Genomic DNA, 16037 nt, shown 5'->3' with positions numbered 1-16037 from the left:
AGGGATGAAGATTGTAGCTAAATGACGGAAACATATTGGGTAGTTCTGAAGGATTCAGCCTTCCTATCTAAATTGAATCTATAAGGTCGTCACATATCTTTGCGAAGAGGGGATGCAGGTAAAGTTCATTAACAAGGAACCACAACAGCTAAGAGAAAGAGAAAAAAAAAAAAAAAAATTATATATATATATATATATATATATATATATATATATATATATATATATATATATATATATATATATATATATATATATATATATATATATATATATATATATATATTATTTTATTTATTTATTTATTTATTTATTTATTTATTTATTTATTTATTTATTTATTTATTTATTTTATTTTATTTTATTTTATTTATTTATTTTATTTTATTTTTCATGTAGGAAGGACACTGGTCAAGGGCAACAAAAATCCAATAAAAAAATATGCCCACTGAAATACCAGTCCCATAAAAGGGTCAAAGCAGTGGTCAAAAATTGATGAATAAGTGTCTTGAAACCTCCCTCTTGAAGGAATTCAAGTCATAGGAAGGTGGAAATACAGAAGCAGGCAGGAGAAGAACAGTGACCGTCTACCACAGTTAATTGAACGGTCAGAAAGGAAACTTGAGATGAAGTTACAGAGAGAAGGATAGAAACCGTAGGAGGGTAGTTTGGAAATCAAAGCTTTTGTGCCAGACTCTATCAAAAGCTTTTGATATGTCCAAGGCAAAAGCAAGTTTCACCAAAATCTCTAAAAGAGGATGACCAAGACTCAGTAAGGAAAGCCAGAAGATCACCAGTAGAGCGGCCTTGACGGAACCCATACTGGCGATCAGATAGAAGGTTGTGAAGTGATAGATGTTTAAGAATCTTCCTGTTGAGGATAGATTCAAAAACTTTAGATAGGCAGGAAATTAAAGCAATAGGACGGTAGTTTGAGGGATTAGAACGGTCACCCTTTTTAGGAACATGTTGAATGTAGGCAAACTTCTAGCAAGAAGGAAAGGTAGATGTTGACAGACAGAGCTGAAAGAGTTTGACTAGGCAAGGTGCAAGCACAGAGTCACAGTTATGGAGAACAATAGGAGGGTCCATAAGCCTTCCAAGGGTTTAGGCCAGCGAGGGCATGGAAAACATCATTGCGAAGAATTTTAATACGTGGCATGAAGTAGTCAGAGGGTGGAGGAGAGGGAGGAACAAGCCCAGAATCGTCCAAGGTAGAGTTTTTAGCAAAGGTTTGAGCGAAGAGTTCAGCTTTAGAAATAGATGTGATAGCAGTGGTGCCATCTGGTTGAAATAGAGGAGGGAAAGAAGAAGCAAAGTTATTGGAGATATTTTTGGCTAGATGCCAAAAATCACGAGGGGAGTTAGATCTTGAAAGGTTTTGACATTTTCTGTTAATGAAGGAATTTTTGGCTAGTTGGAGAACAGACTTGGCATGGTTCCGGGTAGAAATATAAAGTGCATGAGATTCTGGTGATGGAAGACTTAAGTACCTTTTGCGGGCCACCTCTCTATCATGTATAGCACGAGAACAAGCTGTGTTAAATCAAGGTTTAGAAGGTTTAGGACGAGAAAAAGAGTGAGGAATGTACGCCTCCATGCCAGACACTATCACCTCTGTTATGCGCTCAGCACACAAAGACGGGTCTCTGACACGGAAGCAGTAGTCATTCCAAGGAAAATCGGCAAAATACCTCCTCAGGTCCCTTCAACTAGCAAAGGCAAAACGCCAGAGACACCTTCGCTTAGCGGGATCCTGAGGAGGGATTGGAGCGATAGGACAAGATAAAGATATGAGATTGTGATCGGAGGAGCCCAACGGAGAAGAAAGGGTGACAGCATAAGCAGAAGGATTAGAGGTCAGGAAAAGGTCAAGAGTGTTGGGCGTATCTCCAAGACGGTCAGGAATACGAGTAGGGTGTTGCACCAATTGCTCTAGGTCATGGAGGATAGTAAAGTTGTAGGCTAGTTCACCAGGATGGTCAGTGAAGGGAGAGGAAAGCCAAAGCTGGTGGTGAACATTGAAGTCTCCAAGAATGGAGATCTCTGCAAAAGGGAAGAGGGTCAGAATGTGCTCCACTTTGGAAGTTAAGTAGTCAAAGAATTTCTTATAATCAAAGGAGTTAGGCGAGAGGTATACAGCACAGATAAATTTAGTATGAGAGTGACTCTGTAGTCGTAGCCAGATGGTGGAAAACTCGTAAGATTCAAGAGCGTGGGCATGAGAGCAGGTTAAGTCATTACGCACATAAACGCAGCATCCAGCTTTGGATCGAAAATGAGGATAGAGAAAGTAGGAGGGAACAGAAAAGGGGCTACTGTCAGTTGCCTCAGACACCTGAGTTTCAGTGAGGAAAAGAAGATGAGGTTTAGAAGAGGAGAGGTGGTGTTCTACAGACTGAAAATCAGATCTTAGACCGCGAATGTTGCAGAAGTTAATGAAGAAAAAGTTGAGGGGGGTGTCAAGACACTTAGGGTCGTCGACAGAAAGGCAGTCCGACCTGGGGACATTTATGGTCCCCTCCCCAGATGGGGACTCCGAGGCTGGTGTAGGAGTCGCCACGATGATTTTAAAATTTTTGAGTGAAGGGTGTGTGTGTTATTAGGTGCTTGTAGTTTTGTGTGGAGGAAGAGAGTTGTCTTTAGAGGGCAGGCTGTGACTGCCCCCTTGTGTTGTGAGACACAAAGGGAAACGTTCAGTGAGGTCACAGCTGTGTTTAATGATAAGTTCACAGCACCCCCTGAACAGAGCTTTAGACCCCACTGGGAGTAATCATCGTTTCGGCAGGCGTCTACTGCCTCCTCCTGCTATATATATATATATATATATATATATATATATATATATATATATATATATATATATATATATATATATATATATATATATATATATATATATATATATATATATATATATATATATATATATATATATATATATATATATATATATATATATATATATATATATATATATATATATATATATATATATATATATATATATATATATATATATATATATATATATATATATATATATATATATATATATATATATATATATATACAATTCAAGACAGAAATACGAATAAGAAGTTCAGAAGTTCAGAAGTCGTACAGAAGTTAAAAAAAAAAAAATCCAGAGGAGTTGGGGGCGTGCCGTTGTGAAATCAAGGCTGCGGCAAAGCAGAGTGCTGCTACTTGACACTTCTTTTGACACATTTCATTCATGCGACCTTTCGTTGATTAACTGCCAACTAGAGAATAGAAAGTTATCTATTTAATTTCTACCCTGCAAAAAGCCAAGAAATTCATCGTCATAAAAATTGTGAAGATACATTAGGCCCGTAGCATTTCAAGTTCCCGCGGTGCTGCACAGTGACCACTGCAGACGACAGTGAGATTATAAACAGCCATGGATGAGGGTACGTTGGAAGAGGCCTCGCCTCAACCAGACACCTCTATATCTCTGGACACCGCAGTCTTTGTCTTCTCCCTGTTTGACACGGGAGCGTTGCTGTTCCTACTAGTCTACTATGTATCCTTTTGACTCTTCATTGACACAACAAGTGTTAAGAAACTTCGGGGCATGGTGAGGCGACGGGATAAGTATTTTTGACTGTCTTGCTTATTTAATACTGTTTATAATTAAGCAGTTTTAAGTGTCCTACATGTTGCATATCCAACACTTAAAGGATCAGGAAGCACATTGAATTTGTCATCAACATATTAATTTTCTAGTGATGAAAATTAAATATTTCAGTCTGAAAGAATGGACGTTTTTTGTAAGTTTATATTTTGGTTGTTTTCTAAAGATGGTGTTATGTTAGTGGTTATGGTCTTATTTTGGTAAATTTATAGTTTAAGCCAATGTCCCCAATCTCTACCCACGGCCCACGGCGTTATTATTAATTTCCGACAAGTAGTGTAATCATTAGAAATGATGTGAATAGTGAGAAGAACAAAATGAGGTAGATTATTACCACGTAGTGTGTAATGGCTTAAACTATAATAAAACCCTAACCTAACCTAACCTAACAACTGAAGTTCAGGCAACAATACACCATTTATGTTTACCTGTGGACTTAGAAAAAGTTGAGAGCGCTGTGCATTCCCAGGCCTATTGTGGCGTTATTATTAATTTCCGACAAGTAGTGTAATCATTAGAAATGATGTGAATAGTGAGAAGAACAAAATGAGGTAGGTTATTACCATGTAGTGTGTAATGGCTTAAACTATAATAAAACCCTTATTTTTCTTATATATCTCAAAGCAGAGTTATATTAGCATCTTAGTCTGTTAGTAGTTTTAAATAATTATGAGCAAAATGTTTAACTGGATCTTACAAAATCCACATTAGAGTGTTTGGCATCAGGTGGAGGCAACTCACCTACTCCATGCCTGAGAGTAATGCCCCGGCAGGACACTTCATGTATGGAACCCCTGTTGAGATGGTTTTCATGCAATAATCACTGTGCATCAACTCACAGGAGTCCTTGAGAATACTGTTACGTGTGTAATGATTAGTGTCCCAAATCTCAGTCTTGTCACTGCAATAAGATAGACTTCTACACTCTTGTAAATATTGTACACAATTTATTTTTTTATTTACTGTCATTGTAACAGCTTTCAATATCCAGGATGTTATTGTTCCTTGACCTATGCACAGGTGATCACTCTCTCAGACCTGGAGTGTGACTACCTCAATGCTCAGCAGTGCTGCTACAGACTCAATTTGGTGAGTGTCACTTTCTTCCTTTTCATGCTGAAAGGCACACCTGTGGAAAAAAAAGAAGTAGCAATTTTTTTTTTTTTTTTTTTAATCTAGGTTTCATTTAAGTAAAGTGTATAGTTATTTGGACACACTGATGATCTTGGTAATGTAAGTTCATTAGTAGCTAGTCTATGTTATGAAGAGATACTTTTTGTTTTATATAATGTTATAATTATGTTGATTAGCTCCGTATCTGAAAACAACTAATTAGTCTTATAGTTTCATAGCTACCATACCTTATTCAGAATGCAGTGTTTACAATGTACATGTTTAATTATATTTGTAATGAAAAATGCATGCAGTACAATTGGACAAGTGACCAAGGTCAAGATTTTGAATTAACCTTTGTTCCAACTAATGAATGTGTTGTGATGCACCTTTTTAATAATTGCTACACAAAGTACATATTGATCATAGTGAGTGGTCTGTGGGTGTGTTTCAGTGGGTGATCCCCAAGCTGGCAGCCCACCTGCTGCTCTCCTTGGTATTCTTGCTGACAGGACACTTCTACCTGTTCCTGGCCTCTTTGCCCCTCGCTGCATTCCTTATCCGCGAGTGAGTCCGTCTCTTGGTCTGTGCAAGGATGAGTGTGTGTAGTAGCTTTCAGGTATTTCCTTACATCAATTGCACCCATGAGAGATGTAGTGGAATTAATAGTGATTATTGCAGAAACTTTGATATATTGAAATGGAAAGTTGATGTAGCTAAGAAAGAGAATAAGACAAGTATTTATACTGTTATCAGTAACAAGGTAAAGATTTTGGAAAGACATTAAAGTATTACACTTTTAGAAATAAAGTTTTATATTTGGGAGAAATTGTTCACATGGATATTAAGTTAATGATAGATTGACATTTAAGAACCATATTTTTAGATAATGAGGCACCTCATCTTGACTGCTTTTAATAGTCTAGGGAAAGTTGTTGGGGCTTTCAAGATGCTTTCATTCTATTGATAGTTTAACTATTTCTTTATGTAATTAGTGAGAAAAACAATGATGAGAGCCTGACTAATCATCTCTGTATCCTTTGAAAATAGTCCTAATGAAAGGTTAAAACATTAAAAATACAGACTAAAGTTTAGATGGTGTGTTTTCAGGTATGTCAAGGTGCCAGCTGGGAACTTTGGTGTATATGACCCAACAGAGATCCACCACATGGGCCAGCTCAAGGCACACATGAGGGACTCAGTCATTGGTATGGGCTACTACTTGGTCTTCTTCTTCATTTATCTATACTGGTGAGTGACTTTTTAAGATGCAGTAAGATTTTTATAATCAAAATTAAATTCTTTATGGCTAGGAGCTCAAAACTAAGAGTTGAAGGTATAAACCATTACATTCTTCATAAAATATTACTTGAAGAATCATCTGTTGTACTTAGAGCATCTATTGATGAGGAGTTATAGTGCCAATTGGGGATTAGATAATAGAATACTCTTTGGAATAGATAAATGATTTTCTGAATCTCTCACTTTGCTGTATAGTTTGTATAACACTCCTGCTACATGTTAGTCTTGTACATATTTTGGGTTTAGTGTTAAATATTACTCCCAAATTCCATCATTTATCAGTTTAGTATTTTTATGCAAGTCTTCAACCTTCCTTGGTGCATGAAAAAAAATTTGGTTATAGTGATGCTGATTTATATTGTAAAATACATAAAGTAGGCATATGATAAAGAAACTTGAATAAGTAAATAGAATAATTTCTTGGTGATGGGTGGTGTCATGTGTGCTCTTAAGTAGCTCTAAGAGGATTTTATCTACTGCTCACCCCTGACCATAGCACTCTCTCTCTCTCTCTCTCTCTCTCTCTCTCTCTCTCTCTCTCTCTCTCTCTCTCTCTCTCTCTCTCTCTCTCTCTCTCTCTCTCTCTCTCTCTCTCTCTCTCTCTCTCTCTCTCTCTCTCTCTCTCTCTCTCTCTCTCTCTCTCTCTCTCTCCACAAGAAGCCTTTATACTGTTACTCAAGATTCCTTTTGCTTTGATGTACAACTTGAACATTACACCATCAAACCTGTCTGATTGAATGTCTTTTGCCCTACAGTAGAATAGTACATTAGATACGTACGCGATGTCCATCCGAGTGTCCAACTTCCCCCATATATCTATCCAAGTGCATGAATATCCAACTTCCCCCATATATCTTATCCAACACTAGTCAGAGGACACAAAAATGTGTGACTTACCCAGTATCGGAGATATTCGACTCCAATTTAGACGAGGTTTAATGTACTTCCTCCATCCTTCTGTTTCAGCCTGCTGACCCACCTCTTGCGCTCCAACCCAGTCCCCAAGCCAGACTATGCAGATGACATTGGGTTGTAATTCTGCATAGCCAGTGATTGCTGTGAAGTGTGCAGGATTGTGCATTGGGGTGTCCATGTTTTATTTTTAAGTGATAACTATTGGGGTTAAGGGGAGGGAAATGCTGTCATAGGATTGTTTGAATTTGCATGTATGTGTTTTATACCTAATATGATTTTTTTTCATTGATATTAACTTAGCCTTTTTTGTGAAGGTATTTATTTTTGTACTTTCCAAGAAAACTTGGAATGATGTGGTTTGTAAGGATGTGGGAGATCTAGGCTTGTGCAGGGCAGGATGCTAATGAGCATGCTGCCTGGCAAGTTGCCACCAGGTGGATGTAGCCAAAACACACAAGCATGTATGGAGCCTTTTGTAAATGACAGTGTTGATGACCTTCATAGGTAATGAAAGATTGAGGATATGTCAGTCACTCATGTTTAAGTAATTGATCAGCATTTTCACAGTGCAGGGAAGTTGTTCACCTTGACTGATAATATGACAAAGACAAAGGTTCTGTCACAGAAAACAGCTCAGTACTGGTACAGACAATGGTATACATTTTTCTTGAATGTAGTCTCAACAACAGCACAATTCATGGGAGGCACTAAAGCTCAGAATGATTAAATGTACCTTCTTAATGTTAATGTTTGTTTTTCTTTGTTAAAATGGCAATATTTTGTTAATCCTAATTCTTTTATGTCATTTCTGGCCAAAGTCATGCGATACGTATTTTTTAATCTTTTCAGCAACTTCCTTATTAGGAAAGTAGGTGTGTGTGTGTGTGTGTGTGTGTGTGTGTGTGTGTGTGTGTTTGTGTGTGTGTGTGTGTGTAGCTACTAGGAGGGAATTTATTACCATGTTCATGTATCACCTGCTGATTGTGATAGAGAGATGAAACTTAAATTAACAGAAATGTCTCATGAAACTACAGTATTAAAGTTAGTTTGTACATCTGATGGGGAATAGAATCCTCAGTTAACAGAGGTTGTGGTTCTGGGCTTTGGGGAACTTCATCTGTGAATCAGTTCCAAAGAAATTAGATAATTTCTATGTAAGTACTGTACATTGCATTGCCACATTGGTGGAAGTTTTTGCATCTTATGCTATTTTATTGTCCTGTGGACAGTGTAATATTTAAGACTCAAGTAAATACAGTTGTAAGGTTCCCAGTGTCATTGCTTCCTAGCAGCCTTGTGTTCCTACTCAGGGGTAACTTTTGCCTGAGAGCTTCTGAAATTAAGAGTTTATATTTACACATGATAACACAAAAGTTTGATCTTACTGGTGGGTGATGCACTGTGGAAAAGTAAATATGTTGTGTGTTAATCATATTTGCTTGAGTTTAAAGTCACTTTCTTTATTTTCTCAATGTGAAATTGACAAGATGATCTCTCAAGTTTATCCAGTCATATGATAAGAATACTGGCATCTTGTCCTTGACAGAGTTGTGTCAGTCTGTCAGTGTATATCTTTTATGGCTGTGTCAAAATTGTTATAAGTTTATTCCTTGGACATAGCTAGTTAACTTGCTTCTACCTAAACTGGATAGCTATTGAGTCACAAGGTCTATTCATGACTGTCAAAGAAAACATTTATAAATGTATGTGACTAGGCCAGCTGTGGGGTGTTAAGAATGCTTGAGTAAATACTGAGTGTGTATAAAGTGCACTGCTGTTAGTTTGGCCAAATAGCATTTTTACATAGCCATTTTTCTCGCCTTTTTATTACTCATAATCATAGGTAAGTGCTTAAGCAAGTGTTAAAAGTGATCAGATTTCAATATGTTTTTCCTTAGAGAATCAGTATCTGAATATTCTTTTTAACTGATGTTTTGGTTGGAGGAAGGAGAGAAAAAAAAGACTGCCTCTTGAACAAAGCCAATGACATGCATTAATGAAAAAGTAAAGAAAACAATTAGTTTGGGCAGTACTGTTTATTGTTATATCTCTTCAAAAAAAAAAAAAAAAAAAAAAAAATTAACACAGGCTCTTTTGAGAGCTGTTTTCTCATTGACAGTTATGAACATGAAGTATAAAAATATGGATGCATTGTTAAATGACATAGCTTGTAATGTCTTTAAACACAAAATGGGGAAAGTTTCAGCAACCAAGTCATTGTTATAGATTCTGACATTTAGAGAAATATGGTGGTTATCAAGTCTGGCATGAGAGCAAAAAAATGAGAAAAGGGAAATTTTGATGGTGTAATAGTACTCTAGGTGAATACCTAATCTAATCTAAGTAACAGCACAACTACCTGTCAGTATGCCATGAATCATTTCACCATTCTGATACAATTGCTGGAATACCTAGAAATGTAAAAATCATAAATTTGTGGTTCAAGTTACGGTGAATACCAAAACGCAAAGAATTGGGTATAAAGCAGCACAAAGCATCAATGGCCACAGATTATGGTATTCACTAGAATAATGAACAAATGTAATCTGTGATTTGTAGTTTTCTGCACAAACTAAATGAATTCATTTGAACAAAGAAGTTATTGATGCAGTTTCCTACTTTAGTAAAATAATACCCTAAGAACTTTTTAGTTAGTGTATATTTGTGTAAAACCTTGAACTTAGAATATTTAGACATTTTGTTACAATTTTGATTCAAGGTAAACTGCAGCAATAGTCACTTGCTTTTTATATAAAAGGCTTAGTAATTGCCAGAAGCTTGATTTAATATGTAGCATCAGAACCTGAAGGAACATGTTGCTGTACCTGCTACTGTATACAAGATTATGTGCAATGTAATTTACAAAATAAATAATGATAAAAAAAATATTTGAAAACCCTTTATACTTGGAAGGATAAACATAAATTAATATATTACTATAAAAACAAGCATGCAAATATTCACATGAAGAATAATCTGGTTTGCTACAAACCTAATATAGTCTGTATCCACAGGGAAACTACTTCAAACATCTTGGAAAAAAAAAAATAAATAAATAAAATAAATAATAATAATAATCATGCACCACTTGGTTCTCATACCATCTTTCACACCTATCCATTTACCTACTCCTTCCCCTCTCAACACACACACACACACACACACACACACACACACACACAGGTGTGCATTATCTGGAGGAAATGGTATCTAACATCTGTATGGGACTCAGAGCATTTCTAATAGAGGGTTCAAGCAGCTCCCCTGCCACCACCATCTCCTCCAGGACCATGTGCAGCCACTCAATGTTGAGGAGGATGTGCTTCTCAGAAAACTTGCCAAAGTACTTATGAAGAGCATTGACATACAAGCTCAGGAACTCATAGATCATCAGTTCATTCTCTGATTGGTCGGCTGCAACAACAAACATGCACGGCCCAAACCAGCGGAAGACAAGGGTGTGTGGTCCATCTTCCAGGAAGTGACACTGAGGGGAATAAAAGTGGATAGTAGTCATTACTGAGTATACAAGATGACTACAAACAACATCTATTAACCTGATATATGTTTATATAACTGCTTTAGCTTCCTAGCATCGCAAAATTCTTTATTCCCTAGTCTGAAAGTTTCTTAAACAGAATCCTTATCGCATTACCACATTCTCAAATTCCAAAGTAAGGCTACCTTAAGTTTAGTTCATAATATCTGTTAGTGTGTACTCTCTTGATCATAAATACTGAATAATCAACTGAGAATCCTGTTACCTTGATAAAGTGATTTTACAGAAGTGTGGGAACATATTCCATAAACTGTATGGCCAACATAGCTTTCTACAATTTATCAACTTGGCTTTGAGCTCACTTAAGTTTCATTGTACATTACATAAATCTACACCAGAATTACTGAGAATGAACAAAATTTTTAACCATCAAGGTCTTGCATTAATTCATCAATCTAAATACATCTCCAACTACCACCAATAAGACTCACAGCATCCCTGTCAGCACTCATGCACTTTGCAATGACCCGGGCCTCTGTAGTGGAGTGGCTGGAGGGGCTGCTGTGGGTGAAGTAGTGGGAAAACTGCACATTACCATCCTTAGATATGAGGAGGTAGTGCATCATCCTGACAGGTCTCTTCTAGGTCACCTCATTGTGCTGAAATTGTACACATCTTGAGAAATTATGAATTCTTTGAAAAAAATTTGCTGAAATCAATTGAGTGCTGAACAACTGATGGCACCAGTACCTTTGAGGATAAAGAAGAGGAGATAAACTAATCCCACTGAGGACATTCCGTTTCCTATTAAGGTATTCAGTTAGGTTAGTGTCCTTTAGTGGGTACAGATAGGGGAAAAGGCCCCCTCCTAGTTGGGTCAGGTTAGTTTAGTGTCCTAAAGAGTGGGTCCAGGGGCCCTCGACTCCCATAGTAAAGTTAGATTACTGTCCTCAAGGGGGTCTAGGTTAGGGGCAAAGCCTCCCATTAGGTTAAGTAAAATTAGGTTAGGCTAGAAATTTTCCCAGTTTTCAAAATATGATCTTACTTTTCATGTATGTCCAAATTTCGCATGATTTGGCATACCACACCCTAAAACCCTGCTTTCCCACTAGGTCCCCAAGTCTATTGTGGATAGCAAAGAAAACGAAGATAAGGCGTATTGTGTTTATCTGCAATATTACCGGTTAGGTTAGAGTAGCTGGGGTAAGGGGGGCGGACATGCAATTAGCAAGGTTAGTGACTTGAAATAGTTTAGGATAGCTCTGCGGGTGGTACAGGGACGGATATTCCCTTTTTGTTGACTATCTTTTTTTTTTTTTTTTTTTTAGTAATTCCCTCTAAAAGTTGTGCTTTTCTCCTTAGACCAGAGACTTCCCAAATTTGGCCTATTTTGGGGTAAATTTATAGTTTAAGCCAATGTCCCCAATCTCTACCCACGGCCCACGGCGTTATTATTAATTCCCGACAAGTAGTGTAATCATTAGAAATGATGTGAATAGTGAGAAGAACAAAATGAGGTAGATTATTACCACGTAGTGTGTAATGGCTTAAACTATAATAAAACCCTAACCTAACCTAACCTAACAACTGAAGTTCAGGCAACAATACACCATTTATGTTTACCTGTGGACTTAGAAAAAGTTGAGAGCGCTGTGCATTCCCAGGCCTATTGTGGCGTTATTATAATTTCCGACAAGTAGTGTAATCATTAGAAATGATGTGAATAGTGAGAAGAACAAAATGAGGTAGGTTATTACCACGTAGTGTGTAATGGCTTAAACTATAATAAAACCTATTTTGGCCTCTACAACCGTAATACCCCGCTTTCCCTCCACATCCCCAAGCCTGCTCGTTTCAGAGGAGTGGCAAATGCATACATAAGGAACAGCTTTTCGTAAGTTACTAAAAAATGTTACAATAATGACAGGTCTTAAACAACTTAATCCTAAAGCATGACAGATCAAAATCGTTCTCTCCTTACACCAGAAGTGAAGACGTTGAGGAGACAAGCTGTGGAGGGTTCCAATAATGTTGCCTTTTGTTTATTTTCCTATTCGTGTCTTTAATTTCCCCCCTCTAGATACCTCTGTTATCTCTCTTTGCTTTATTTATCTTTATTTCCTTGTTCTTTTCCCTGTGTTATTTTGTGTTACCTATTTTCCTGTTCTTTTTTTTTTTTATCCGGTGCAGTTCGTTCTCTTCAGCTCCCTTATTTTTCATTGGTTACATTGCTTTCTTTTTTGTGTTTCCTTTCCTTGCATTTCCTAGTTTTCCTTTGAAAAATCTCCGTTTTTTTTTATTTTCTTTCAGATAGCTCTCTAAATCATATTATTCTATTTAATATGTTCTGTTTAGTTTTTTTTTTCTTCTTTTACTATTATATTATTAAATTTTCTTCTTCCCACTTTTTTTCTAATAATGTCTGTTGTTAGCTATCTAGCTACATAGCTAGCTAGCTAGATAGATAGACAGACATGATTACCGCAACTTTTGTTTCTTTGTAGGGTACTACTTCCTTATATGTAAGACCCAATTAAATGCATGCCTCTTATTATGTTTAATGCTAATGAAATGAGCTGAACTGTAGTTACATGAGCGTATTGAAAGCACAAAAATATATCTAACCATTCATTTATGCTGTCAACAGTAGGAACATAAACACTAAGTCATTCTTCATATTTAAAATGCCTACTGGAAAATATTTCTACGCACCCTGCCAATAATGTTACACTTTAAATAGATAGTGACACAATATATTAGAGGAGTGAGAAGCAAATTTAAGGAGACATGAGCGAGGATGATTGAGCATGATAGCAAAATACATACGTAAATAAGACTTGATAAATGTTCATAATAACGCTTAGCAGAACATATTAATAGAGCATATTAATATTTTAGTGACATGCTGCAAATGAAACAAAAATAAAAGAAAAGAAAATGCTTAAAGATAGTGTCCGCACAAGGAAGAAGAGAGGAGAGGAAAGAAGATGAGGATTATTAGGGTATGAAGATCAAGTAGAAAGGGAAAAGTTAGATTGCTCATAAGACAGGATGCAAATAAATGTTACATGAGAGAGAGAGAGAGAGAGAGAGAGAGAGAGAGAGAGAGAGAGAGAGAGAGAGTACTGAAGCTACATGAATTGTCTACTCTTGACTTGAAGATGAATATCAGATGAGAAGACGCTGTACTCGTTTCAACAACAAATAACAAAATAGGATGCAGACTTGAAGAAGCATATATCCAATAGATGAGGTAGGAGGTGAGGATATGTACGAGTATATTAAATGATCGAGTGACTCATCTTTTTTCCAGATCAAAAGATATATATATATATATATATATATATATATATATATATATATATATATATATATATATATATATATATATATATATATATATATATATATATATATATATATATATATAAGAACTATAATACAACACGTTCATCAGAGAGAGAGAGAGAGAGAGAGAGAGAGAGAGAGAGGCTGGGAATAGGGGGAGGAGGAGAAAAAGCCATGCATAAGGAGGGAGAAAGGGACCTCGGGGAGTAGGGGAGAGAGGTTACGTCTCCGGAGAGGAAATGTCGAAATAATTACCCATCTAGATAAAAAGAAAAAAAAAAAAACTAAAACGGGATAGAGAAGCACGTTTGGTTTTGTTAGCTTCAAGAGAGAGAGAGAGAGAGAGAGAGAGAGAGAGAGAGAGAGAGGAAGGAACTAGGAGAGCAATAGTCGAAGGGAGAGAAAAAAAAAACACAATAAACTTTCATAGGATGCTGAGAGGAAAAAAAAAATAAATAAATAAAACATTAAAATATGGGAAAAAAAGAACAGACTTAAAAATGAAACAGGGAGATCAGGGGAATGAGGAGGGAGGAAGGGACAGGGGAAGTATTACCAAGAAAATAAACATAGGTGGATTTCAGAGGAGGAAAGGTTAAAATATTCCCAAAATAATACCGGAAAAAAAAAAATATTTATATGGATAGAGTAAAGACACTGAAATGAAGTACATTTACAGAGATACAAGCGATATAGAGAGGGGGGGAAGAGGGAGGAAAGGACAAGGGGAGATATGCAGGGAAAAACATATACAAGTCCCTTTCAGAATTTGAGACGAGGTAGCAAATGTCCATACTGATAACAGAAAAATATAGAAATAACAAAGACATGAATATGAACCACGTTTAGAAAGACAGAGGAGATGGAGAGAAGGGGAGGGAGGGAGGTCTTGGATGGGGAGGAGAGTCATGGGAGTAGGGGGGAGTGGTTTTCAGAAGAGGAGAAGAAGCTGCGGCCCGGCTGGAGTGCGCGGTGGTAATGGCTGCCATGGTATGAGACTGCCGAGGATGGACGAGACTTCGAGTCAAAACCAGCTGGCAGGGAGTGGAAGTCCGGCTGGTGTGGCCAATAGACAGAACCTAGAAGAACCCAACCAACGAATACAGTACTCCATTCCGGGGATACTCCACTTTATCCAGCATGAATGGGCCAGATTTGAGATGGAGCGCTCGCAGTGGGAGTTGGAGAGGGCGGAGCTGCAGGTTTGTTTTCTCGCCTTTATTCCATTTATTACACCAATTTTCCCCTTGTTAGGCTAGCAGGGGTTTCTGTCCTAGCTGTGGGCGCGGCGGGTGGAAGTGTAGGGCACGGGTGAAGGCGGGAGGACGAGAAATAAGGCTGCGGAGAGGACAGGGAGTATCATTGATTGACGGTGATCAGCTGTTGTCCAGTTCGCTCCTCCCTCACTTCCCTCACCTCCCTGCCTCGCCCGCACCTCCACGCACACGCCCACGCACGCCCATGTCTGGATTCATGGTTGTTGATGTCCCCGAGGTGTCAGTGGCCTCCCTACCCCCCCTCCTGGCATGGTGGCAACAAAGGGGGGAGGGGGGGGAGTGAGGCAAGACTGCTCACTCCGAGGGGAATACAGCCACTCCAGGAATAGTAATGGGGTCAGGAAGGGGCAATGTGGTGGTGCTGTGGTGCTATTTCCAGCCACATGCAATAGGGAAGGGACAGGCTTGTCAAAAGTTGCCAAGAGATGTGGTGGGGAGGGTGTGTGGGCGGTGGGCCTGTGGCTCGTGGATTGTGGTGTTTGTGGTAGGAACAGAGTGGTTGTTATGAGTAAAAATTAAGCTAACCATCATTTATTATACAAACCTGACCATATTTTCCATTTGCCTCACCCTCATAAGCTGCTAAGTTGTCATGAGTGTCATCTCAACAATCACCTCATCATGGCCTCAGTGTCTCATTATGGGAGTGGGTGTTGGATGTTGCAGCACAAATTAGCCTGTGAATGAATGTACAGGTGTGATAGGCCACTTCCTTGTGTTCTGTGAGGGGTAGTGGAGGCAGCTGGGCATGATGCCTTGGGGCCATGGATAGCTGTGTTTCAGAGGTTTTGTTCTTAATGATGAAATTTTTTTTCTCTTAATACTTGCATACTTTTCTTTTTACCTTTTTATGCCTACTAATGAAAAATTAACTATTCTGAACTTCCTGGAGACCCATGCACACTCCTGTGTATTTGTGTGTGACTTC

At 37.8% G+C, this 16037-nt stretch overlaps 3 protein-coding genes across 5 annotated transcripts in view; 2 read left to right on the top strand and 1 right to left on the bottom strand.

Annotated features, from left to right (window-relative positions):
• Positions 1-3357: 3357 nt before the first annotated feature.
• On the top strand, positions 3358-8251 carry LOC135110556 (protein cornichon homolog 4-like). The gene is made up of 5 exons (XM_064022982.1): positions 3358-3544; positions 4676-4744; positions 5223-5335; positions 5879-6019; positions 7037-8251. The coding sequence occupies exons 1-5, from the start codon at positions 3422-3424 to the stop codon at positions 7104-7106; spliced, it is 516 nt and encodes a 171-aa protein (XP_063879052.1). The 5' UTR covers positions 3358-3421; the 3' UTR covers positions 7107-8251.
• Positions 8252-9006: 755 nt separating this feature from the next.
• LOC135110557 (AP-4 complex subunit sigma-1-like) lies at positions 9007-12595 on the bottom strand. Its single transcript, XM_064022984.1, has 3 exons — positions 12466-12595; positions 10976-11143; positions 9007-10472 (listed from the first exon to the last, which is right to left on the bottom strand). The coding sequence occupies exons 2-3, from the start codon at positions 11108-11110 to the stop codon at positions 10176-10178; spliced, it is 432 nt and encodes a 143-aa protein (XP_063879054.1). The 5' UTR covers positions 11111-11143; positions 12466-12595; the 3' UTR covers positions 9007-10175.
• Positions 12596-14761: 2166 nt separating this feature from the next.
• LOC135110555 (striatin-3-like) overlaps positions 14762-16037 on the top strand; it is a 33552-nt gene continuing 32276 nt past the window's right edge. For 2 of the 3 annotated variants that reach the window (XM_064022979.1, XM_064022980.1), the window contains exon 1: positions 14762-15034. In XM_064022979.1, the coding sequence (XP_063879049.1) occupies positions 14825-15034 (210 nt within the window). In that variant the 5' untranslated portion in view covers positions 14762-14824. The remainder of the gene's footprint in view (positions 15035-16037) is intronic. The other variant, XM_064022981.1, reaches the window with a different exon arrangement.

This window comes from Scylla paramamosain, chromosome 20 (assembly GCF_035594125.1).
Source record: "Scylla paramamosain isolate STU-SP2022 chromosome 20, ASM3559412v1, whole genome shotgun sequence".
Taxonomy (NCBI): Eukaryota; Metazoa; Arthropoda; class Malacostraca; order Decapoda; family Portunidae; genus Scylla; species Scylla paramamosain.
This window is presented reverse-complemented; position numbering and strand designations above follow the sequence as displayed.